The sequence below is a fragment of the Anopheles funestus genome, chromosome 3RL (assembly GCF_943734845.2).
Source record: "Anopheles funestus chromosome 3RL, idAnoFuneDA-416_04, whole genome shotgun sequence".
NCBI lineage: Eukaryota > Metazoa > Arthropoda > Insecta > Diptera > Culicidae > Anopheles > Anopheles funestus.
The window spans coordinates 65,472,841-65,498,532 of NC_064599.1; the positions used below are offsets into that span (position 1 = coordinate 65,472,841).

General features: G+C 44.5%; 4 protein-coding genes across 12 annotated transcripts in view; 2 read left to right on the plus strand and 2 right to left on the minus strand.

Annotated features, from left to right (window-relative positions):
• LOC125769087 (histone-lysine N-methyltransferase 2D-like) overlaps nucleotides 1-12,899 on the plus strand; it is a 32,395-nt gene extending 19,496 nt beyond the window's left edge. For all 9 annotated transcript variants that reach the window (XM_049437528.1, XM_049437527.1, XM_049437525.1 and 6 more), the window contains 4 exons: nucleotides 895-1,005; nucleotides 1,077-10,583; nucleotides 10,693-11,412; nucleotides 11,504-12,899. In XM_049437528.1, the coding sequence (XP_049293485.1) occupies nucleotides 895-1,005; nucleotides 1,077-10,583; nucleotides 10,693-11,412; nucleotides 11,504-11,779 (10,614 nt within the window). In that variant the 3' untranslated portion in view covers nucleotides 11,780-12,899. The remainder of the gene's footprint in view (nucleotides 1-894; nucleotides 1,006-1,076; nucleotides 10,584-10,692; nucleotides 11,413-11,503) is intronic.
• A 1,766-nt stretch (nucleotides 12,900-14,665) lies between these two features.
• LOC125769123 (histone H1-like) lies at nucleotides 14,666-15,770 on the plus strand. Its single transcript, XM_049437596.1, has one exon. It carries the CDS (start codon nucleotides 14,941-14,943, stop codon nucleotides 15,682-15,684), a length of 744 nt encoding a protein of 247 aa, XP_049293553.1. The 5' UTR covers nucleotides 14,666-14,940; the 3' UTR covers nucleotides 15,685-15,770.
• Nucleotides 15,771-20,796: 5,026 nt separating this feature from the next.
• LOC125769130 (uncharacterized) lies at nucleotides 20,797-22,187 on the minus strand. The gene is made up of 3 exons (XM_049437605.1): nucleotides 21,950-22,187; nucleotides 21,769-21,886; nucleotides 20,797-21,704 (listed from the first exon to the last, which is right to left on the minus strand). Exons 1-3 carry the CDS (start codon nucleotides 21,952-21,954, stop codon nucleotides 21,384-21,386), a joined length of 444 nt encoding a protein of 147 aa, XP_049293562.1. The 5' UTR covers nucleotides 21,955-22,187; the 3' UTR covers nucleotides 20,797-21,383.
• Nucleotides 22,188-23,448: 1,261 nt separating this feature from the next.
• LOC125769122 (histone H1-like) lies at nucleotides 23,449-24,971 on the minus strand. Its single transcript, XM_049437595.1, has one exon. It carries the CDS (start codon nucleotides 24,713-24,715, stop codon nucleotides 23,972-23,974), a length of 744 nt encoding a protein of 247 aa, XP_049293552.1. The 5' UTR covers nucleotides 24,716-24,971; the 3' UTR covers nucleotides 23,449-23,971.
• Between the last annotated feature and the right edge of the window lie 721 nt (nucleotides 24,972-25,692).

A 25,692-nucleotide genomic window follows, 5' to 3' on the forward strand; every position in this document is an offset into this window, starting at 1 on the left:
GTCGTATAGTTCGTTAAGTTGATAATTTTGTGTAATGTTTCAACTCAAGCTGATAATTATTTATTAGTATGTTATTTAATTTTGTTGGACCGAACTTTCAATTTTTCTTTTGTATCGTTTGTTTAAAACTTCTTAATGTGTACATTATTTTATTTTTAAATTCTTGAAACCGGCTGCTTGATTTGACATTCATTAAACTGTGAACGCGATTCAATGTTCAATTTTGACAAATTTGTTGTTTATGTTTCAGCTCATAATAAAGCCGTGCTTTTGTTATTCGCTTGTGCGATTCAGTTCAGTTTTTTTACGTTCTATCCTGTTTATTGCGGAATCCTATAACCGGAGTAGATTTTTATGCACACATGCTCACAAAAACTTTGTCGATCATATTTACGCAATGTTTGTTTTTGTTTTTCATTTGTTTTTCTTTTCTTGCGTTCTTAACAATCAAATTGGAATGCGAATAGGAACTATATTGATTTTTTTGTTGCTAGTGCAGCGCTTCGGTCTTTACCGCATTATTTACTGTGTTTTTTACCCCCCTTCTTACCTGTACGGCTCGCGCTCAGGTATTATGACAATGTGCCTATAATTGTGGTGAAACTATTACACGTTGTGTGGCAATTTTACAAACAAAACCCATTTGTTTTTCTGTTACCTTAGTGTACCGTAGTCGAGCTAGAACGGTTCAATCTTCACGCTATATTGGAATTATTGTTAGATGCTATTAGATGTCTTCACTTGAAACCATGTTTTCAAACCGTGTCTTGATGCGTAATGTAGCGTTACAGTAACGATAAGTTTAGTACGCAAGCAAATTGAGCGAAAAGTTGTTTATTTATCTACTCGTTTACATACATTTTTTGTTTTGTTTGTGTCATTCTACTTGCGCAGGAGCAGCGTCTATTGCTGGAAGACATGGTGGAACAGGAAAAGCGTGAACAGGCCAATCAATTGCAGCACGCCGGTGAAATGCCATCCAATCAAGGCATGATGAATGATCAGGTAAATCTTAAATAATTTAAAATCATCAGAATGATCAGTGTTTGTAATCACTTTTGTTGTTGTTGTTACAGGATTATGATAGATTGCTGAATAACCAGCAAGGTGTTGGCCGTCCCTTACAGCAGCAACCGGGTATGGTAGCAGCACAGCAAATCCAAACCCAGCAGCTGCAATCGCCTACGGTGATGCACCAACAGCAGCTTCAAATGCAATCACCCAACGGTGGTCAGTTTATGATACAACAGCATCAACAGCAGCAACAACGCATGACTACACAACAATGGCGTCCAATGGCACCATCGCAGTCAACACCGAACCAGGGTGTTAACGTAATTGGGCAGCAGCAACAGCCACAAATAGCTGGCGGTGGCGGACTTATTAATCAGCTGCCAAAAAATACGACGGTATCGATGACGCCGGTTCCATCGCCCTCGTCGACCGGAACGGGTACCGTTCCGCCGCAAACTGATCCTTCGGGCAACAAATCGATACCACTGTTCCAGGCGAATCTGCAGCCACAACCACCGCAACCACCAGAGACGATCGCTACCGAGCAAGATCGGTTGCTGCAGATAAACTACGAAACCTGGCTAAATCAGCAAAATACCGTGCTATCAAATCAGCTAAAATACTACGAAACTGAAATAGTGAAACTGCGAAAGGTGAAAAAGCAACTCAATACCAAGCAGCGACATTTGCGCAAACAGGGCAACGAGCTGACGGAGCACGATGCAAAAGAACTGCAACGAATCACTGCGGATCATACGATCATACAGAAGCAGCTGGAAAATGCTCGACGCCAACAACGGCAACATTCGGTGATACTGCAAGAGTACAAAACGAAACATCAGTCGAACAAAGCACAAACTTCCGGTTCGACAACACCGGTTGGAGCACCTGGCAGTTCACCGGCTCAATCGCTTATCGCGCCACCGTCTCCATTGATGTCGCCATCTCCGAGCTCTCAACCTGGTCCGCTTTATCATCCCCCGGTACAGTCACCATTGGGCAATCCCATTCTGCAGCCTAATCAAAGCCCGCTGCACTCACCCAGTCCGCTGCTGTCTCACAGCCCGGGTCCGGCCAGTGTTAACTCATCCGTTCTGCAAAGCCCAGGCGGCAATCATACGAATTCGAACAGTGCAATGTCGCCGTACAGCACGATGCAACCTTCGCCCCGCATCGGAACACCGCATTCACAGATTGATGAAAATCCGTTCAGTCCCGGTCCCGGTGGTCCTTCACCGTCTCCATCACTGCCCGGACGATTGACGTCTCCAGCACCACGAATGACCTCACCCCAGCATCGTATGGCCGGACAGCAGCTGGTAGTTGGTGGTGCAGGCCGCATGGTACCTAGCCCTGGCAATCAATTTAATCAGCAAGGCATGACGATGCAAAACTCCATGATGAACCCACAAATGCCGCAACAACAGCAACAGCTTCAGCAACAGCAACAGCTACAACAGACGCGCTTTGTAAGGCCTCAAACCATACCGAACGATCCGAATGTGCGAATGCGAGTTGCAAACAGTATACAGATGCAACAGCAGCAACAACAACAGCAACAACAACAACAAATGATGGTTCAAAATCCTAACATTCGTCAGGTACAGCCGGGTGCTGTTGTAGGCACTGGTTACAACTCTCCATTGGGGAGCCCACAGCCGATCATGTCACCGGGTGGTAGCATGAACCAGCAACAACAACAACAACAACAACAAAACATGCAACAATCGCAACAGTCGATGGATCCACGCTCAATGCAGCTGTTTCTACAGCAACAACAACGTATACAACAAATTCAACAACAACGTCAACAGATGATGCAACAACAACAGCAGCAACAGCAGTCACCGCAGCACGGTGGTTCTACAGCTACTGGAGCAATGATGCATCAACAACAACAGCAACAACAACAGCAACCTAATCAGCAGCAGATGCAACTAATGCAGCAACAGCAACAACAATTGCAGATGCAACAGATGCAACAACAGCAGCAGCAAATGCAGCAACAACAGCAACAGCAGATGAATTACGCAAAGCAAAGTCCGATTCATCAGCAACCACCTTCACCGCTGTTGAATCATGGCGGTGGAAGTACACCCACATCTTCACCGATGCCCCAAAGCCCGATGATGTACTACAGCCAACAGCAACCACAACAACAGCTGCAACAGCAACAGCAGCAGCAACAACAGCAACAAGGGCAACAGATGCAGCAGCAGCTGATGCGCCAGCAATCGATGCCAAACTGTGAAGGCTACTCCAATGCGGGTGGCGGCGGTGGTATGAACCATCCGTCCAATCCGATTCCGCTGCCATATGGGAAGTTCGGTTACATCAAGCTCGGTCTTCGCGGTGGTTCCCCAATGTGGGGTAATGCACGAGGGAATAAGCGTGCCAATCCGGTCGCACAGTTTCAGCAACAGCAGCTGCAAAAACAACAGCAATTGCAGAAACAACAACAACAACAACAGCAAACTGTTGCTAGTGCTAGTAACGCGGGCACATCTGGAACACGCACGCCGCAAGCTACAATTTCGTCCGAAGTGAGAAAGCAACCCGGTAACGCAACCGGTGCATTTATACAGCATCGCAATCGCATCACTATCGTACAGAAACCGGCCGGTAGTGTAACGGCGGCCGTAATGAACGCCGTCGGTGTCACCCTGAAGCCGGTAGGGGGTGGTGGAACGGATACGATAGTCAACAGTAACGCCAACAGCAGCTCCAATGTGGAAGAGATCGTGGTAATTGACAGCAGTCCGGATGAGAAACAGCAGCGATTGCTGGATTATGACGATGATAACGATAAGACGCTGGTCGGTACGGAGGTGTCACTGAACTCGGTAGCACAGCACGGTGTCGATGGGGATGAAGCAATCATGGAACCGTTCGGTACCGGTACGCCAGCGGGATATGAAATCGTTGGAAGTCCGCTCGATTCCCAGATCGCTGCCGGTGAATATAATCTCTTCTCGGACGACGTGGTTGAGTGTGTGGACAGTGAGGATGGGACGAGCGTTTCGGGTGCAAAGAAGGACACCCGGATGGTTGCCGTGGAGCTGCTGATGGATGTGGTCGACAGCAGCTCCAAGGATAAACCATTGCTGGGCAGCTCGGAAATCGAGATAGTGGAAAGCATAGACGAGAGTAGCATCGGTACGACAGCGGAAGATTTTGAAGCAATGATCGACAGCCGGCCGAAAGCAAGTACACCGCCAGTGGTTGTTGCGGAAGTGCAAAGTACCGCACCGAAAGCAGATACCACTAACGCGCGAAAGGAAGAGAAGATCGTTGAAAAAGCAGCTACTCCCAAGAAAGAAGTTACGGTGGTAACAGTGCAGCAGCAGCAGCAACAGCAAAATCCAAAGCCAATCTCGTACCCGACCGCGCGCATTGCTATCCAGCAAGCTTTGATGCAGAACCGTCCAATCGTTGCTGCCGGTCATCAGCGTTTCGTGAAGGATGCAACCGAATCGACGGCAAAGCTGTCCATCGGCAACACTACCATCTCGGTGCCGATACTGAAAAGCTTTCCAACGGCCGGCACACCTTCGAAACAGTCCGGCGGGGAACAGAGTGTCGCGAGCAAGGCCGCCACAATTGCTACGCATTCGAAGAAAATTATCAACACCTCGGGCGGGCTATCGATCAGCAACATTGCCAAAAGCCCGTCCGGCGGTACCGTGATTGCAGTGGCAGGTCAGAAAATTAACACCACAAGCATCGTAACGCTTTCGTCGCTAAATCTTAACCAATCGTCACCGTTCATAACGAAAACGTTTGCGCGTCCCGGTGGTGCGTTAACCATACAGCAGCAAAAGCAAATACCCCTCGGTTCGCAGATAAAAATTCAGCAAAATCCACAATCCATAGCAGCAGCCACAGCCGGAATTCAACAGCAACAAGCCACCCAACAGGCCGTCACCATTTCGGCGGCGAATGCTAACCTGGCGAGCGCTTCAACCGTCGGCACGAGCATGGCTTTTGCCGTGGCGCAAGGCACTGGCCAACATTCGGCCATAGCACAGCAGCAAATTGAGGGTATCGTTGTGAAAACGGTTACCAAACCAAAAGTATCATCGTCACCGAGCCTGAGCTATGCAAAGCTATCTTCCCTTACCGTGACGCAAGATGCATCACTGCCGACCAAAATCTTTGAAGATGATTCTATCTCACCGGACAGTTCGATTAGCCAGGAAGATACGGAGCAGCTGCCGTTGGATAAATCCGATCTACCCGGACCAGATGATGGCACGGCGAAAACTGTTACCACCGTTCTAGCGGAACCATCGACCCAAGGCAGCCAAGACAGCGCAGCCAACGCGGAACCAAACCAAACGTCCGAATCGAGCGTCAAGAGCAAGCAGAACATCATTCCGGTACATGTGATAGCAAAATCGCGCGAAAATTCACGCAGTCCCATATTAACCGGAGCGTCGGGTCAGCGCATCGTCTCATCGATGCCACAGCTGTCACCGTTGTCGCAACCGAACGAGCTAACGCTAAATGCGATGAATGTGTCCCAGCAGGTGCGTTCAATCATGTCCTCAATAAGCGTCTCTAACGCAGCGAACGTTACGGTCAGCAGCGCACCGAGTGTCGTACTGTCCGTGGCACCATCCGTCCTGACCACGGCGTCCGGCGTACCGACCACGAACGTATCGACGGTGGCAGCAAGCAACATATCCACCATAACGTTCGACACAATACTTCCCTCGAAAGGTGACAACATGAGCAAAACGGAAACAATTGCTAGCATTCTGAAAACGGTGTCAGGAAAAACGATTCTCCCAGCGGCAGCGATCGCTAGCAATACGAACCTGATAAAAACTTCCGAGCAGAGCGGTGGACCATCGTTAACGTCGACCACCATCACGCAGATACCCGGTACAAAGCTGATCACGCAACAGCTGCAACTGAGTCGGCTTCCCGGTCAAACGATTGGCGGTGGTAACAGTGGTAACTTTCTCGTTGTCAAACAGTTGCGCACACCAAACAAGCAGCCAGGTCAAAACCACACCCAGAAGCAGCTGGTCGTACTAACGCAGCAGGCACAAGGAGGACAGCAAATTAAGCTACAATCGCATCAACCGCAACAGCTGGCGGCTGGCAACAGTGTCATCATACAGAGCCAACCGAGCGGTACCGGCGGTGGTAGTTTTGTGAAGATATCGGCAGCAACACCCACCATAGTGTCCACCGGTGGTGATTCAACGAGCAAATCGACCACCACAACGGTTGACACGAACAGTACTAGCGGGATTGCGACCATACTTAGCAACGCGAACCAACATAAAGCGCTAGCCACGCCGCAACAAACCGCACAACAAGTTCAACCACATGCAGCACCGATGCAGAGTTCTTCAGCACAGCAAATAATATGCACCAATCAGGCAACGGGACAGACAAGGATACTTAATCTCGGCACCGTGGTAGCAACCGGTGACGGAACGTCTAGCAGCCAAACGAAATCGATCGTAATGAGCGCGTCACGGGCCGCAACGATAACCAGTATCAACGTAACGTCAACCACAGCAACGCCCGTTGCCAGTATCTTAAGCGCCACGCTATCGCAACCGCTTATAAAAACTGGACACATACCATCTTCCATTACGACGTTGCTCCAAAGCCAGCTGCAGAGTGCGGCTTCATTCCGTCGGTCCAAGTCTACCGATGAGGCACCGGTCCATGTACATGGGCGTGAAACGGCATCGCAAATATTGAGCAAACGGCTCAGCCTGGAGGCAACGAACGTCGTGAAAAGCGAACCAGTCGATAGTGCATCAGATGAGGCAAGCGTAAGTTCGACATCCGCGTCCACGTCGACGCCAGCATCCGGCAGTGGAAATCAATCGAAGGGCGATACATCCGGTACCGCTGGTGGATGTAAATTCTCCACCATGACTTCTTCCGGGTCGGCTGCAAAGTCGGAAGATTCACAAAACGTTTTGTTGAAGCAGCTGTTGCAAAACAGTGGAGGAACGACCGCATCGGTATCATCACCGGCACCATCACCGATCAGTGGCCGTACCGTGCCAAGTTTGATAACAAGCCAGCGAGCGCCAAGCTTGGGTGTGGTTAGTTCGCTCGAAGCCCAGCTAGCGCGTCCCGTAATTCCACCGTCGGCAAATCCTCCAGCAATACAAATCATTAGCACGCAAGCCATACCGTCGATAGCAGCCGCAATCACGTCCATATCGTCGTCGACTGCATCTTCAACGACTTCGGTCACTGTTGCTGCGCTGACGAATTCATCCACCACCGCGTCCACCGGAAGCACGGTAACAAGCATGGCGGTAACTACGGCAGTCAACAGCAGCAGTTCCAGTGTTACCAGCAACAGTACGGTGGAAGCTACGAAAACGAAACTCATCTCCAGAGAAACTTCCTTCGTCTCCAAACCATCCGGAATATCGTCGAGCCATCCGACACCGAACCTAGCTGCAAATATGCTGGCCGCTAGCATAAAGAAGGAAGAAATGCTACAGGCCGCAGCAGCGGCGGCATCGGGCAGTTTTCCCACCGGCGTCCCGGCAGCGGGCGTCGCCCAGGGCACGGTGAAAATTGAATCTGGCTCGATTACCGTAACGCAGATTCAAACTTCACAACCATCGACCGTTACATCGCAACAGCTACAGACAACGGTGAAGTCATCCGTGCCGCAGCAGCAAGCGAACTCTCAACAATTTCAACAGCAAAACAACCAACTACAGACAAAAGCGTCCAGCGCACCGGTCGTAGTGTCCGTGAGCGCTGCCCCGAATGTTGCTGATACAAATGTAACCATCACGAAACGTGACCTTCAAACAACGCAAACAACCGCAAGCGTTACGCCAGTGTTGCAAACGGGCATCAGCGTGACAGTGACGACCAAAAATGTCCCAGCTGATGAGCAGAAACGGTTCGTGCCGAGTCCGGTACAGGTTGGAGAAACGACAATTGTTCGAACTCCTACGCCAACACCATCCACCGGACCGTTGCAACAACCGCCCAAGTCGTCTCCCGTTGCCCCAAGACCTGAAACACCGGTTGAAGTGAAGAAAGAGTTGGAATTACCGATAGGCAGTGGGACAACATCTGTGTCCACCATCACCACTACGGCTGGTGCAACTAGTTTAGCTGCGACGCAACCAATCTCGACGATGGGTCCTCCAGTATCAATGCCACCGTCCGTCTCACCAGCAACGGCTCAAACAACACCGGCACTAAAGTCCCCACTAACGCCAACTGCCAATGATCCTATTACGGCAACAAGCGTTTCACCAGCTGCTGCGAGAACAGAAGCTGGCCCTTCCCCTATGGGAACCGCCATCGTCAAGGAGGAACCGATCGATAATAACTCAGCCGAGCAGGCAGCTAAAAGGGCGGCAGAAATTGCGCTCGAGCTCAAGAAGAAAAAGCGTCGCGAGTATCAGAAAAATCGCCGACAGATGCAAATTCAATCAAACAAGGACAACCAGCACAGCCAGGCTAAGAAGAAGCCGAAAAAGTCGGTCAAAATCGAGGAAGATTACGATACCTGTATAGATAATTTGATGGGACAGTTGCGACAGTTACCACCGATGCAGATATTGGAACCCCAGCTGCCACGCAATTATGGTGTCTGCTCGGTGTTCGGTACGGGGGATCTGTCCAAGTTTACCAACCTGAAAGGCTATTCGATCGCATCTGGTGATCTTGAGGGTAGTTACGGCGATGCACAAATCCCATCGGTGGCGGACTTTTACAACACGAAACCGTTCGGCATAAAGGATCCGCCACCGGAACCGACGCCCGTTTCCATACATCGAGGATTTTACGATCAGGAGTTCGCACCGATCAAGTTCGAAATGGAGGAACGCCAGCGGTATGAGTTTGTGCGCGACCGTGAGCTTGATTCGCCCGATACGATCATCAGCACATCGAGCCCGGAATGTATACGATGGGATTCTCCGGTCGGATTTCCGGGTCTCCGGTTGATCAAGGAAGAACCGAGCGAAGACGATCAAACGACCGTGTACCGGCAGATGTCACCAGTGGTACCGATACTGGCGCCGATTCCAATACGCTTGCGCAAAGGCATCACACTGTCCGTCGACACGGTGCGTGCTAATGGCACAGCGAATAACACGGACAGTAACAAAGAAAACGAAGGATTCAAGGATGTGCTGGGTGTGAAGTCTCGCTTTGGACCACCGACACCGCTGAAGGATACCAGCAATGTAACGGTCACGCTAACGCTTACCTCATCGGCCGTTGATGATATATTCGGTGTGTTGCGCGATCTGGCCAATATGCTGGAGATCCCGCCACCCACTACGTATCAGATAGTGGAACGCACCGTATCACCGACCAGTCAAAAGCTTGGCCTGTACCGTACGAAAGGTAGAGATGGCAAGGAAGGCACACCGATCGACATTCAAACCATCCTGAATGGATCGGCCCGCTTTTGTCGCCATTGCGATGTGGTGATACTGAACAACATAATCATCGCAAATGCGTCCGAGTTCCCGCTGCTAACCGGCAGTGGAGACAGCACTAATCATGAGCTAGAATCCGAGGAGCTCTACTTCTGTGACGAACAGTGCTATCGGCAGTTTAAGTGCTGTCCAACAAACATTCTGGAAGAGAGTGGACGAAGCATTGCCGCTTCACCTTCCGGTGGAGAAGGTATTGTAACGGTGAATCACAAACTGGACAAAAATCTACCGACCACTGACACTCTGCCAGAGAGTGGTGGCATTGTGGATATTAAGCAGGAAGTGTTGGATGATGTGGAAATGGAGGATGCAAACAGTGCAAAGGATACGCAGCACGGTAGTGCCGACCGTAAGAAGAAACATTCGGATGAGGGTATAGAGAAAGACGTACAGTCCGGCGCACCGCCAACAAAACAGATGAAGGGAGTCCGGTACAAAGTGTACACGCCCAACTGCTTCGGTGTGCAGCGCTTCAAGAAGCCGAGCGAAAAGGAAATCACGGAAACACTGTTCCGGATGAGCATCACTGTGACACCGTCGCCAAAGATGCCGGACGATACGCGGCGCTGTATCTTCTGCCATACGGTCGGCGATGGTGTAGCGGATGGGCCGTCCCGGCTACTCAACTACGACGTGGACAAATGGGTACATCTTAACTGTGCCCTCTGGTCGGACGGTGTGTACGAAACCGTGAACGGTGCACTGATGAACCTGGAGAACGCGCTACAGCAAAGCTTAACCTCGGTGTGTGCCTTCTGCAACAACCTTGGCGCAACGGTGAAGTGTTTCAAGACGCGCTGCGCCAACGTGTACCATCTGAGCTGTGCGATGAAGGATAGTTGTGTTTTCTACAAGAACAAATCCACCATGTGCCAGACGCACGCACCGAAGACGGAGAAGGATTCGGAGCTGACCACGCTAAGTGTACAGCGCCGGGTGTACGTCGAACGGGACGAAAGCCGTCAGGTCGCGTCGGTAATGCATCACTCAGAATCGAACAATTTGTTGCGCGTGGGTAGCTTAATCTTCCTGAACGTGGGACAATTATTACCGCACCAACTGCAAAGCTTCCATACGCCAAATTACATCTATCCCATCGGCTACAAAATAGTAAGTATCGTACCGTACATTTGAAGAACAAGTTTGCCAGTTACTGGCGCAGAAAAAAAACCTTATGAAACACGTTTATTGTAAATCGTGCTTATTGCTTCGTTTTCAGATCCGTTTCTACTGGTCGATGCGCCGTCCGAATAAGCGCTGCCGCTATATTTGCTCGATCGCAGACGTGTGCGGGCGTCCAGAGTTCCGCGTGCTGGTGCAGGAAACGTCCGAGGAAGATATCGAGTTGCGCGATGCAACGCCGAAAGCCGTCTGGCAACGTATACTGGAACCGATGGCGCAACTAAGAAAGAGCTGCCACATTGTGCAACTCTTTCCGAAATACATCACCGGCGAAGATTTGTTCGGATTGACCGAACCGGCGGTGGTACGCATCTTGGAAAGCTTACCAGGCATCGAAACGCTCACCGACTATCGGTTCAAGTATGGGCGCAATCCGCTGCTGGAGCTACCGCTAGCGATCAATCCCTCCGGTGCGGCCCGAACCGAACCAAAGCTAAAGCATTCGCTGTCGTGGAAAAAGCCCCACACACAGCGTACCGGTTCCGTCAGCCAACGGCCAACGTTCGTGCCGACTAGTTCACCGGCCGGTGAAGTTGCCTGTCCCTACAGCAAACAGTTCGTACATTCGAAAAGCTCCCAGTACAAGAAGATGAAGCAGGAGTGGCGCAACAACGTTTTTCTCGCACGTTCAAAGATCCAGGGACTCGGGTTGTATGCGGCACGCGATCTCGAGAAGCACACCATGGTGATCGAGTACATCGGCGAGGTGATACGGACCGAGGTGTCGGAACTGCGCGAGAAGCAATACGAAGCGAGGGTAAGTAGCTAACGCTGCGCTATAGGGCAGATAGAGAGGACGATTTGAAATGTTTTTGAGCTCATTACGGTATGTTTTTTTTTTCTCGCAGAATCGCGGTATCTACATGTTTCGGTTGGATGAGGAGCGTGTAGTCGACGCAACGCTTAGCGGTGGTCTTGCGCGATACATTAATCACTCTTGCAACCCGAACTGCGTAACGGAAATAGTGGAGGTAGATCGGGAGCTGCGAATCATCATCTTCGCCAAACGGCGGATCAACCGTGGGGAAGAGCTGTCCTACGACTACAAGTTCGACATTGAGGACGATGCACATAAGATATCGTGTATGTGCGGTGCACCAAACTGCAAGAAATGGATGAACTAAGCACGGCAAATGCGCGTAAAGCGTCTGCATTTTTTTACACACCATGTTACCTCGTCATCATTGCAGTTGTATGTAATTTATGTGAATGTTGGGAACCTATTCCGGCAGGTATATTATGCCTGTTTTCTTTCGTTAGACAACCAGCTCTGCTGCAATCTTGTAGGCCACAGCAATATTATAATGAAGAATGCGTTTGTAATGTGTCAGAAATGTGCAAGAATACGTGTATGTAAATGTGTTTTTTTTTTATGTTTTAGATATTTCTTTTTTCTTTTCGTTTGTTCTTATCTATGTTAGGAGTTGGCGTTGGATTAGCGTACGAAATAGAAGGAAAATTAGCTTTTAGAAAGCAATGGTAAATATTGTGTAGTTGGCAGTTAGTGTATGCATACTGCTCGAAGGTTTACGATACGATAAGTGAATAGAACAATAAGGTGATAGTGAATAAAGGATAAAGGGAAACAGTTATTTTAATGACCATGTTACAGCATCACGCACGTTAACGGATACATCTTGACCTTCCCTGAAGAGAAGCAAACATTAGGATCAAAGGCATATATACACTCATAATATATATATACACACATAAGAATCGTGCATATGTCTATGCAGAGTATATATATATAGCTACATATATATAAATATATATTTTCGGACGATTATTTTAGCAAGCATATTTTGCTATATACAAGAAAATAATGTCGAACAAAGAATGGTAATATTGGTGAAGCGTGTGCAGCTGAGAAACTAACACTAACAAATTACCTAATTATTAAGCTTTCGTTTAAAAATTATACGGCGCCGCATGAGCAATTTCAGAAATGTTATTAGACGGTATAATAATTCACAAGTGGACGGTACAGGATCATTAAAAACTGTGAATGCGGTTGCGAAAGTGAGTGAAGCCTTACTCATTCGACAGGAAAAAACACCCATTTGTGGTCCCGTTTTCCTTTTGCATCTCCTTTTTATACACAGTACTACACATGTTACTAGGCGGACAAGTTAGTGGAGCTCTTTATAGGACTAGGAACAAATAGGCAAACAACAAAATGAAACACAAGATGTGGTGAAATGTGTACTAAAATATGCAAATTAATATAACAAACACACAGCAGTAGCTCAATTTGTCCTAGCTTCAACTGATGACTAAAGCATTTACTTTAACGCGGGAAAACCCAAATTAATGGGTTTTCCCCCCTACAGCAGCGCGCGTGCAAACAAAACCCTGGTGGGCTGATTACGTCCATAGAATGACACCGAACGACCGAAACTGTTTTTCCTTTTTGGTAGAGGAGGCTTGGTAGGTCCAAATACAGATGAAGTGATGTCGTCCGTGAAAAAAATGGCGGGATGCGTGATTGGTTGTCTTCTATAGCAGACCTGGCAAGTAAGTAAACCGAACATTTAGATAACGAACAAATTCTTAACATTATTTTGTTAGTGGTTGACCAGCATTTTTTATAGATGAAAGGATATAAGTTGATCAGTTAAAAGGATTTTTTTTATGAACCGAATTGTAGTCCTGAGAAGGATATATATATAAGGTGTATATATGTAAGGTGTGTGTGCAAGGACGAATTGCGCTTGCACAACGTCATGAAGTAGTCCTTTACTTCTGCACTTCTGACATGGTCAATATGGACAAAAACACTTGGCGCAGCTCCGAAAACAAATTGTAACTTCTAGCCGGGATGATCTTGTGACTTGAAACGCATGATGTTTTTTGGAAAGTCGCTGTACGACATTGACGCAGCGCGCTCTGTTGGATTATTTGGAAACTACTCGTGCTTTTTTCAAACGCACCGGTGCAATATATGTGCTTTACCCAAGGATCATGTAATCCACATCCTTTGTAATGCTCGTGTAGTGTTTAATATGAATTAATTAGACATTCACATACTATTTCGTTATTCATCATTGCTTATTTATTGGAAATTAATTATATTTACGGTTCCAGCTTAGATTCATATCATTCGATAGCTAGTGACCCGCTCCAACAAAGGACATGCTATCAGGATTCGCTCAGCAAAAGAACTTACGAGAAAGGGAATATGATTTTGAATTTAACTTTACAAAGTACTCTACTACACAAATTTATGTTTCAAGGCACACATTGTTCCTCTCAACTACACTTGTCTTTGGAAGCCATAGCCATAGACCATTCATGATTTCGAAGCTTCACGTAGGGCCAATAAGTTACAGCGAAAGAGTTCAACGCACGGTCGTGTGAACATTAATCGTACAATATCGACTGTAATTTCAATATTTCTTTAATTTTTTAAACAATTGATTCCTATACAAACTGCTACTTCATATAACTTTGTCATCTAAATGAAAATCTTATTACCAAACATTAGATCCATCTCGTCTTCCACAAGCCTCCCGTAGACTGTACCGTTTACCCACAGCTGTCAATCGCCTTGTAGAACAATCTTTTACTGGCCTTTATGGTGTAATATATGTTAATATATGTAATTGCACTATTGAAAACCACGTCAAATACATATTTAGAACTGTGTTTCGAGCATGTCCTATACAGAAATGCATAAAATCATCCAAATTTATCATTACTTTTTCCTACAAGACCAAACCCAAACAACCAAGTGTCATTCCGTTTCGGGTCGATTTGCCGCTGGAGAGTTGTCTTTTGTTTTACGATTTTAAGGTGTCTAATTATTATTCCACATCGTTCATACACTTTCATAAGCTAGAAAACATGTTACACTAACGATTTAACATCAAACACACTTATTAACATGCGTTTCTTATTAATTATACAGCATTTTGTCCCATCGAAAATGTTCAGCATCGTGTACACTCGCACTTCAATCGTAATATTCTTGTGTCTCAGAAATATTTAACCCACAAAGTGTACATTTTTCGATAGCTTAACATGTTTACTACATCTTACAATCATTATCAACATAGTGTACAGAACTAATTTAGAGAGAATTTCAGCAAAATTAGAACAGTATTTTTGCAACTCTCTTTGACATCAGCCTCAAAATTTGACGTAAGCTTCTGCGGAATTTTTGTGCCGGGATCTAGAAATCGAGGGACCACAAGCCATGAACGAACAACAGCATAAGCATAAACATAAACACAGTTGTGTCAGTGTGTGAGTGAAAGCATAGCAAAACAAGCGCGAAAGTAATACGATGGCCGATAACACAGCGACCGAAGTATCGACGGCAGCAGCTGCCGCTCCAGCAACCGTGGCCAAGTCCCCGAAGAAGCCCAAGGCCGCTGCAGGCCCCAAGAAGCCGAAGCAACCGGCAGCGCATCCTCCAGTGAACGAGATGGTGCTGGCCGCTGTGAAGGCACTGAACGAACGCAACGGTTCGTCGCTGCAGGCGATCAAGAAGTACGTGGCGGCCAACTACAAGGCTGACGTGACCAAGCTGGCCACGTTCTTCAAGAAGGCGCTCAAGAGTGCCGTCGCCAGTGGCAAGCTGGTCCAGACCAAGGGAACCGGAGCGTCGGGTTCGTTCAAGCTGTCGGCCGCAGCCAAGAAGCCGGCGGTAGAGAAGAAGAAGGCAGCAGCCCCGAAGAAGTCCGCATCTGCCGCGGACAAGAAGAAGAAGGTCGCCGCCAAGAAGCCGGCCGGAGAGAAGAAGGCCGCCGCCAAGAAGTCCACCAAGAAGGCCGAGGGTGGCGCAGCCAAGAAACCGAAGGCAGCCGCCGCCAAGAAAACCAAGGCCGCCGACGGTGCGAAGAAGGCCGCCAAGAAGCCAGCAGCACCCAAGCAGAAGCCCACGAAGCCATCCAAGGCCGCGGCCGCCAAGCCAAAGGCACCGAAGCCAAAGAAGGCCGCAGCTCCCGCCAAAAAAGCGCCAACACCGAAGAAAGCCGCCGCACCAAAGAAGGCCGCCGCTCCAAAGAAAGCTGCAGCCAAGAAGTAAAGGACTACTTCACGGCGTTGTGCAGCCGCAATTCGGCCTTGCAGTCACATCCTTCAAACAACAGTCCTTCTCAGGACTACAATTTGATTCGGAAAAGAAATTCGTTTTAACACCTCAACACCTCATCACGGGACAATCCCGTCTCGATAAAACAAGTCTCTTATTCTCATTTTAGGTTATGGAGTTCAACTCAGGCCGGAATTAGTGCAATTCTCTAAGCCACATGTCGAACGAGAGCAGCAATCCAGTACCTGGTTGACTGGGAGATAAAGCTATATGAGTCTCGGGTACCACGTGTACCTGGTCGGGTAGAAGATCTAGGTTAACACGGCAAAGACCTGAAAGCTAGTACCCTGTTAGACAAATCACGTATTTTTACTGGTCAACGTCAAACATAGATTCCACAAGGTCGTCCTGGTCTGTCTACTCTGGCTATTCCTGGTTTTATTCAGGAAGTCAGCTGCTCCAGACTCATATCTAAAAACGAAAATTTGTGACCTTCTGATGCGATGTTTATCTGCATTGTTATCAATGGATTTATTGTATCCATAAAACGCTACAACGCTTGAGTGGTGGTTTCGTCCATCACCGTAACTTAGATTAGATATAATAAGTTCTCAGAATTATCCCAATTAGGTTCAACTATTAGTAATTGTCCGTATCATAAATCCCGTTCGGTCGATTCTGTTCGATTTCGTTATCTTGTTTCTATACCAAACCAGGATTTCTAGAAATAATAGATAACATTTGATGCGTAGGATTGATTTACTAACTAAGGATGGATCAAGCACATCTAAACTAAGCGGCTTAGGGCTGCCCATGTATGGTAATTTGAATGTAATAAAGTATTATCTATTTTTTATTATTCGCAAAAACTGAGTTTGCAATGGCATTAAATGGGGTTCGCTTTTTCGCGGATGCATTCTTCCGGTCATTGTTTCCGCTAAACCTAGGATCTTCAGGACGATCGATTTCGCTACTCGCTGTAGCGTCCTCCACGATAAACACTTGCAGCCAAATTTCGTATCTTTCCCTTAAGAAAGATGTAAATTATGTATAAACGTAATGTAATTGTAAAAAATAAGTGACTAAAAATGTAATTAAAATGAAAATTTTGTACATGATGGACATAAATAGACAAAAAAACATTATTTTTCTTAATTGTTATACATACATACTTGAAGGTCTTGATTTGCCATTTCTGGCATTGTTGAACTCATATTTACCCATAGCCAGATAAACAATTGTACGTGCGATTCGGTCGGTCGAAAACAACCAAAATGTATGTCCTGTCCAAATCTCCAACTTTTAGTGATTCTGCTTAAGAGATTTTGAAGATGATACTTTTCGTACGCTTTTGGAGAGTGAACAATCTCTCATTCAACATGAACATAAATGATTCATAATTTAATCATCTAATGCATTGGACAAAAACATTCGAATAAGGCCTGTAACCACTGTAATTGACAGAACTATTGCAAATATTCCGAATATAAGACAAGATACCTTTTAATTTAATCAATTGGTTACTCAATACGATTCATTTTAATGATTTCCTTTAAAAATCCACTGAAAAGCGTTTTAATCGCTTGCAACGTACGATCAAAGAAGGAAGTTGATTGTGTAACTGTCAATTTTAAGCGAAATGTTTCGAAAGCCGTGAAAGTTATCATTTTTCGACTGATGATTATCAAATATTCTTATCCATTGACCATCATAACGAAGGTTTAATCTACCAATGTGTACAGGTCTTACACGTTACGAACATTACTTATGATAACAAATGACCGTTGTAACTTGTGCAACACATTTGATTTCGAATTTAGTCAATTCCTGGAACAGCATTACTATCCAATTATTTTGTGGTTTTCGTTCCGCATGACGATATCAAAATTGATAATGACTATGACCCTCCCGGCAACTTTGGAGGCCAATATCCTGCCAATGTCACTAGTTCGTGAATAAACAATCCAGAACCGACCATCAAATTCAGCATTAACCATTCCTCCTCGTAACGACTGACTATCCTGCTACGTAGTAAAAATAAGTATAACAGACCAGAAATGGCCGACATGAGTTTAGAAGTCGTCAAACCAAGCAGATAGAGAGAGAAAGGGAGAGAAAAAAAATCATAATAAACTTTTGTGAAACATTGTTCAAAAAATGTGTCTGTAACTCACATTTCTTTCATAGAAAGAGGGTGAATGTGAATGAAATGGGAATAAAACCTTTCTTCTAGCCACGGCACACACGCCAACACGGTGGTTTGGAAAGAGGGGCCTTTTTTAACCAATTCATTGCCACATAATCCAACCAATGCCCCCTTTAAAGAGTTTTCCTACTAATCAACAACAGCACTGTTTTTTATATTATTAAAAAGTATTTATATACCAACATTTTCCATGCCATAAATATCAGCACGGATTTGAACGAGAGGAGCGACGAGTGTAATTGTTGAATTGTTTTTTCACGATCCTTTTTTCATGCGTCTCTCTCAACGAGTAGCGAAGTGTGTGTGTGACAGAATGAGATGCGAGAGATAGGATCGGGCGCGGCCGCTTCGGGTAATTATAGTTGTGTAGGTGTGATAACGAAGCAGAAGCGATAATGATCGTGAGATAAGGAGGTAATTGTGATCAGTAGCGATCGGGCAGCGATACGTTTGAGTGTGAAGAAAGCTTTTTGGTAAAACGGCGTCCTTTTTTTTGTTCATAAAAAAATTGGCAAAAGTCGTGTTTTTGGTGCCAAAAAATGATCTTCGAGGATCTTATTCTTTACAAAGAATACTTAGTACATCATTTCGTGTATTTATTTGATGTAAAAGAGTAAAGATTTTTGTTTAGCAAGTGACCAAATTTGTTGCTAGTTTCGGCCTGTATCAACATACGCATAAGTGACATTTCTTTCATTTCAATTGCTTGTGGAGTTTTTTTTACACCAAAGCGTAAAGTGTGTACGTTATAGAAGAATTCAGTGTGTAAAATTAAAGTGGCATAAAATTTACCAACAGCCTCGTTATGAACTATTTTCGGATAAACTATCGACCATTGCAGCTGCGGATCTAACGGTATCGTGGCCATCGTGAAGCGATGACAAGATTTGTTTCTCCATCTTGCTCTTACCTGCGCAGGCAATGTACGTTCATGCGTTGCGTTACTCCGCGTAGTTTGCTGTTGCTAACGCCGGAGTGTACGTGTGTGAGTGTTAAGAAATTTAAAATCAGTGCGGGTACTATGCGTGTACTAAGCATGCAAATTGTTTGTGTTTGTGTTGTGCAGTGCATGTTAAGAACGAGTTTCTTTCCCAACTTCCGTGCTTGGTATAGTTCAATACAATTTTTGAGTTTTCGTTAAATGTTGTGGAAAGCTTTAATGTTGTGAAGTGAAGAAAAAAGTGAAGGAAGTGTTGGTTATCTTTTGCTGGAAAAAAGTGTCTTTTGTGTAGATGTCTATTGCTCAATGAGGTTCTTCCTTATTGCGTGAATTCGTGTATTTTAAAATGTTGCCATTATGGGCGAATGTTTAGTTTTAAATGGGGAAAAATTGTTTAAATTGTGCCAAATGTGTTTAACCCTATTGTGAATGACCGCCAACCTGGGTAAGTTTTGCACTTTTATTTCTTAATATCTTTTTATAGGAAAGTCGTACAGACTTGATTTTTTCATGTTTTCTTCATTTCGTACAAAAAGAAAAATTAAAAAAAATTACCATTTTTTAAATATTTTTTATCATATTTTTAAATATTTAAAAAAAAATTAAATATTTTTTTCGATTGATACCCCCGATATCTCGAATCACCTACACGGGTAGGCCATACGATTTGTATGGGGTTTCATTTTTTCGGATTGTAAAGCGTATATGTTTTGATTTGCTCGTCGTATTTGCATGAAACTTTCAAGAAAGATGTTTTTTTTTATTTTTCAATTAATATCATTTAGCTGATAATTTTAAAAATTCTGGTTTTGGTTTTAAAAATTCTGGTGGCCGGGTAGGGAGCTTTCATTTTTTCGGAAGTTTTCTGAGACGACCTTCAGCCGAGATATCTAAGGAAGTACCAATCATAAAGGAAATTACTATTTGTGTCAATAAAAACCTGCTTGTTCTTCGCGTTCTGAATTTAACATTTATTTCTCGAAATGTAAATTATTTGAAATATTAGCACTTACCTTACGCCACAATGTTAAATGCGCCAAAAGGGTTTTCAATGTTTAAATGTGTTTTTAAATTTTGCCACCGGGGGTTTTAAATGTTTGTGAAAGTGAAAGAAAAATGGCAAACATGTTTGAATTCTTTGGTTTATGAAAGTAACGTGTCCTGCGTAAAAAAACCATTTGTTTACACGGCTAAGTAAACCTCATTTAATCAGAAATATCTGAAGAAAGATTTTAACTAGCTGCAATTGATAGGATTGTTTCTGGCAGCAGACAGTTTGTAAAATTAAGCGGCGATGTAAAATGTATTTCGTGTAGGGCTTAAAAACAAAAATTAACCACAAAGCTGAAATAAATTACCCTCCGCTATAGCTCCCTTCCACTTAACGGTTTTGTATTGATAGGGCCCTCCCAATCGCTCTGTGTCGTATGTTTGTCCTTTCAATCGTTAATTCCAGTTATTCAAACATTTTTAAAACCTTGTCTTCCTTGTCAACTTCTCCTTGTATGTTTTTCCTTGTCTAAATAAGATTAAACATACGACAAATTATACTGTAGTATTATTTTTCACTGAAATCAGTTTGTCACTCAAAACACTCTACATTGCGGATGTGTATCGGATTATGAGAAAAAGCGGATTTATATGGTAAAGTCTAGTGTTGGGTGAATCTAATTCAGAGTCATGAATCTGTATGGATCATTGTACTGAACGAATGACTCAGTGTCTCTGTTATGAAGATTCACGAATCCTCGTTCAATTATGAACCTCACAGTTTCGGGGCAGCCCGATGATTAAAGCGGTTGTATTTATGTCCGTCAACCCCTCGGCAAGCACTTTTGCAATACGTTCACCCCAGCCCCAACCCCCCCCCCCCCCACCGCTTCCCCCTTCCCCAACAGTTTTGGAAGAAGTAAAGTAAGTATAGAAAGATTCATGAATCTTTCAGGGTTTTTTTGGAAATGGATTTTTATTTTGAGAGTCGGCTCATGATTTGAATGACTCTTCATGGAAGATTCATACGAATGACTCTTTTCAAAAGATTCAAAAAGCACAACACTAGTAAAGACTGTAACGAAAGTGGCAATTCTGGCAATATTTCTAAGTATTTATTATATTAAATTTATAACTCGAAGAAAAAATCACACAGAATGCACAGATCCATATTAAAACCTCCTTGCATTTGATTACGAATTCAATTTCAACAAATTTTGAACTCAACGAGTGAAACCGTATGACACACACACTTTACGACTATCGGCAAATTTCTTGATAATGTTATATCAAATCAATACGTTGGATTGGATGCACCACTTAAACAAGTTTTTTTTATTGAGCTCGGAGCCCTCTTCATGCCGGGGACCCAACGCGGCCGCTTAGTCCACTTATAGGAACATCAGCCTCTGTGTTAGTCATTGACACTTTCTCTCCAATAATGATTCACATTCTCAAGTATATTATGACATTTCCGTCTCTCTAATAATAATATGGCAAAATGCCGTTCCGCATAATAGCTAAAATTCTATCATTCTAACATACATAAGCTGTATTTCATGATCTAGTGACATTGGCAGGATATTGGCCTCCATAGTTGCCCGGGGGGTCATAGTTGCAGACGACGTAAATGTTTCTACCATTTACAGCAATTCCAGCACCCATTTTTCGTGATTTCTTCCACACCACCTGGGTGAAGTGGCCCACTTGCATGAAGTTAGATGGATTCGCAGCGCCGAATCTGTAAAATTTAATCTCCTTGTACCACGCATCCACTACTTCCGTACCCGTGACGCTGCTCTTTCCGAACGACGCGTAAATATTTTCTCCGTATTTATTATTACTGCGATGCTGCATAATATTTCGGCTTGCAATGTACTGTAAATATTAACACTGCACTTGAGTAAATGGTCACGTGCGACTTATAAGCATGATCACTTACATTAGCCCATTGTTGAGCGTATTGACAAATGCCAGCGTCGAGCACTAAAGGTGAGGCCGAGTGCTTGGCACGGTGCTGATTGTGGCGCGCCAGAACTTCCAATTGAAATGGGGTGAAACTACGACAAATGAGTGAATTTAGTAACTGAAGAAGAAAATCAGTCACAATGCTTCTAACTTACCTCATCTTTAGTATTCCGTGCTTATTCCGTGCTTATGACAACTGACGATAATTTCAGAAAGCACAGGTCCTTATATTCTACATTGAGGCTTTTTCTACTGATAAGATTGTGTTTATCAATGATTAAATTTATCAAATTTGATATCATCATGCGGAACGAAAACCACAAAATAATTGGATAGTAATGCTGTTCCAGGAATTGACTAAATTCTAATTAAAATATGTGGCACAAGTTACTACAGTCATTTGTTTGTCATTTGTCACAAGTCATTTGTTATCATAAGTAATGTTCGTAACGTGTAAGACCTGTACACATTGGTAGATTAAACCTTCGTTATGATGATCAATGGATAAGAATATTTGATAATCATCAGTCGAAAAATGAGAACTTTCGCGGCTTTCGAAACATTTCGCTTAAAATTGACAGTTGCACAATCAACTTCCTTCTTTGATCGTACATTACGAGCGATTAAAACGCTTTTCAGTGGATTTGTAAAGGAAACCATTGAAATGAATCATAATGAGTAACCAATTGATTAAATAAATAAAAGGTATCTTGTCATATATTCGGAATATTTGCAATAGTTCTGTCAATTACAGTGATTATAGGCCTTATTCGAATGTTTTTGTCCAATGCATTTGATGATTAAATTATGAATCATTTATGTTCATGTTGAATGAGAGATTGTTCACTCTCCAGAAGCGTACGAAAAGTATCATCTTCAAAATCTCTTGAATAGAATCTCTACAATTTGGAGATTTGGACAGGACATACATTTTGTTTGTTTTCGACCGACCGAATCGCACGTACAATTGTTTATCTGGCTATGTGTAAATATGAGTTCAACAATGCCAGAAATGGCAAATCAAGACCTTCAAGTATGTATGTATCACACATAAGAAAAATAATGTTTTTTTGTTTATTTATATCCATCATGTACAAAATTTTCATTTTAATTACATTTTCAGTCACTTTCTTAAGGAAAAGACACGAAAGTTGGCTGCAAGTGTTTATCGTGGAGGACGCTACAGCGAGTAGCGAAATCGATCGTCCTGAAGATCCTAGGTTTAGCGGAAACAATGACCGGAAGAATGCATCCGCGAAAAAGCGAACCCCATTTAATGCCATTGCAAACTCAGTTTTTGCGAATAATAAAAAATAGATAATACTTTATTACATTCAAATTACCATACATGGGCAGCCCTAAGCCGCTTAGTTTAGATGTGCTTGATCCATCCTTAGTTAGTAAATCAATCCTACGCATCAAATGTTATCTATTATTTCTAGAAATCCTGGTTTGGTATAGAAACAAGATAACGAAATCGAACAGAATCGACCGAACGGGATTTATGATACGGACAATTACTAATAGTTGAACCTAATTGGGATAATTCTGAGAACTTATTATATCTAATCTAAGTTACGGTGATGGACGAAACCACCACTCAAGCGTTGTAGCGTTGTAACAAGCGTTGGATACAATAAATCCATTGATAACAATGCAGATAAACATCGCATCAGAAGGTCACAAATTTTCGTTTTTAGATATGAGTCTGGAGCAGCTGACTTCCTGAATAAAACCAGGAATAGCCAGAGTAGACAGACCAGGACGACCTTGTGGAATCTATGTTTGACGTTGACCAGTAAAAATACGTGATTTGTCTAACAGGGTACTAGCTTTCAGGTCTTTGCCGTGTTAACCTAGATCTTCTACCCGACCAGGTACACGTGGTACCCGAGACTCATATAGCTTTATCTCCCAGTCAACCAGGTACTGGATTGCTGCTCTCGTTCGACATGTGGCTTAGAGAATTGCACTAATTCCGGCCTGAGTTGAACTCCATAACCTAAAATGAGAATAAGAGACTTGTTTTATCGAGACGGGATTGTCCCGTGATGAGGTGTTGAGGTGTTAAAACGAATTTCTTTTCCGAATCAAATTGTAGTCCTGAGAAGGACTGTTGTTTGAAGGATGTGACTGCAAGGCCGAATTGCGGCTGCACAACGCCGTGAAGTAGTCCTTTACTTCTTGGCTGCAGCTTTCTTTGGAGCGGCGGCCTTCTTTGGTGCGGCGGCTTTCTTCGGTGTTGGCGCTTTTTTGGCGGGAGCTGCGGCCTTCTTTGGCTTCGGTGCCTTTGGCTTGGCGGCCGCGGCCTTGGATGGCTTCGTGGGCTTCTGCTTGGGTGCTGCTGGCTTCTTGGCGGCCTTCTTCGCACCGTCGGCGGCCTTGGTTTTCTTGGCGGCGGCTGCCTTCGGTTTCTTGGCTGCGCCACCCTCGGCCTTCTTGGTGGACTTCTTGGCGGCGGCCTTCTTCTCTCCGGCCGGCTTCTTGGCGGCGACTTTCTTCTTCTTGTCCGCGGCAGATGCGGACTTCTTCGGGGCTGCTGCCTTCTTCTTCTCTACCGCCGGCTTCTTGGCTGCGGCCGACAGCTTGAACGAACCCGACGCTCCGGTTCCCTTGGTCTGGACCAGCTTGCCGCTGGCGACGGCACTCTTGAGCGCCTTCTTGAAGAACGTGGCCAGCTTGGTCACGTCAGCCTTGTAGTTGGCCGCCACGTACTTCTTGATCGCCTGCAGCGACGAACCGTTGCGTTCGTTCAGTGCCTTCACAGCGGCCAGCACCATCTCGTTCACTGGAGGATGCGCTGCCGGTTGCTTCGGCTTCTTGGGGCCTGCAGCGGCCTTGGGCTTCTTCGGGGACTTGGCCACGGTTGCTGGAGCGGCAGCTGCTGCCGTCGATACTTCGGTCGCTGTGTTATCGGCCATCGTATTACTTTCGCGCTTGTTTTGCTATGCTTTCACTCACACACTGACACAACTGTGTTTATGTTTATGCTTATGCTGTTGTTCGTTCATGGCTTGTGGTCCCTCGATTTCTAGATCCCGGCACAAAAATTCCGCAGAAGCTTACGTCAAATTTTGAGGCTGATGTCAAAGAGAGTTGCAAAAATACTGTTCTAATTTTGCTGAAATTCTCTCTAAATTAGTTCTGTACACTATGTTGATAATGATTGTAAGATGTAATAAACATGTTAAGCTATCGAAAAATGTACACTTTGTGGGTAAAATATTCCTGTGACACAAGAATATTACGATTGAAGTGCGAGCATACACGATGCTGAACATTTTCGATGGCACAAAATGCTGTATAATTAATAAGAAACGCACGTAAAGAAGTGTCTCTGATGTTAAATCGTTAGTTTAACATGTTTTCTAGCTTATGAAAGCATATGAACGACGTGGAATAATAATTAGACACCTTAAAATCGTAAAACAAAAGACAACTCTCCAGCGGCAAATCGACCCGAAACGGAATGACATTTGGTTGTTTGGGTTTGGTCTTGTAGGAAAAAGTAATGAAAAATTTGGATGATTTTATGCATTTCTGTATAGGACATGCTCGAAACACAGTTCTAAATATGTATTTGACGTGGTTTTCAATAGTGCAATAAAAAATATTAACATGTAATACACCATAAAGGCCAGTGAAAGATTGTTCTACAAGGCGATTGACAGCTGTGGGTAAACGGTACAGTCTACGGGAGGCTTGTGGAAGACGAGATGGATCTAATGTTTGGTAATAAGATTTTCATTTAGATGACAAAGTTATATGAAGTAGCAGTTTGTATAGGAATGTATTTGTTTAAAAAATTAAAGGAATATTGAAATTACAGTCGATATTGTACGATTAATGTTACAGGGTTTATCAGGTCAATATGGCATCTGAAAGGCATAGTTCGCCG

Coding starts and splice junctions, on each gene's coding strand:
- LOC125769123 (XM_049437596.1), top strand. CDS start 14,941: ATGGCCGATAACACAGCGACCGAAGTATCGACGGCAGCAGCTGCCGCT.
- LOC125769130 (XM_049437605.1), bottom strand. Junction 21,705..21,768: donor ACGCTCAACAATGGGCTAAT/GTAAGTGATCAT, acceptor TAATATTTACAG/TACATTGCAAGCCGAAATAT.
- LOC125769122 (XM_049437595.1), bottom strand. CDS start 24,715: ATGGCCGATAACACAGCGACCGAAGTATCGACGGCAGCAGCTGCCGCT.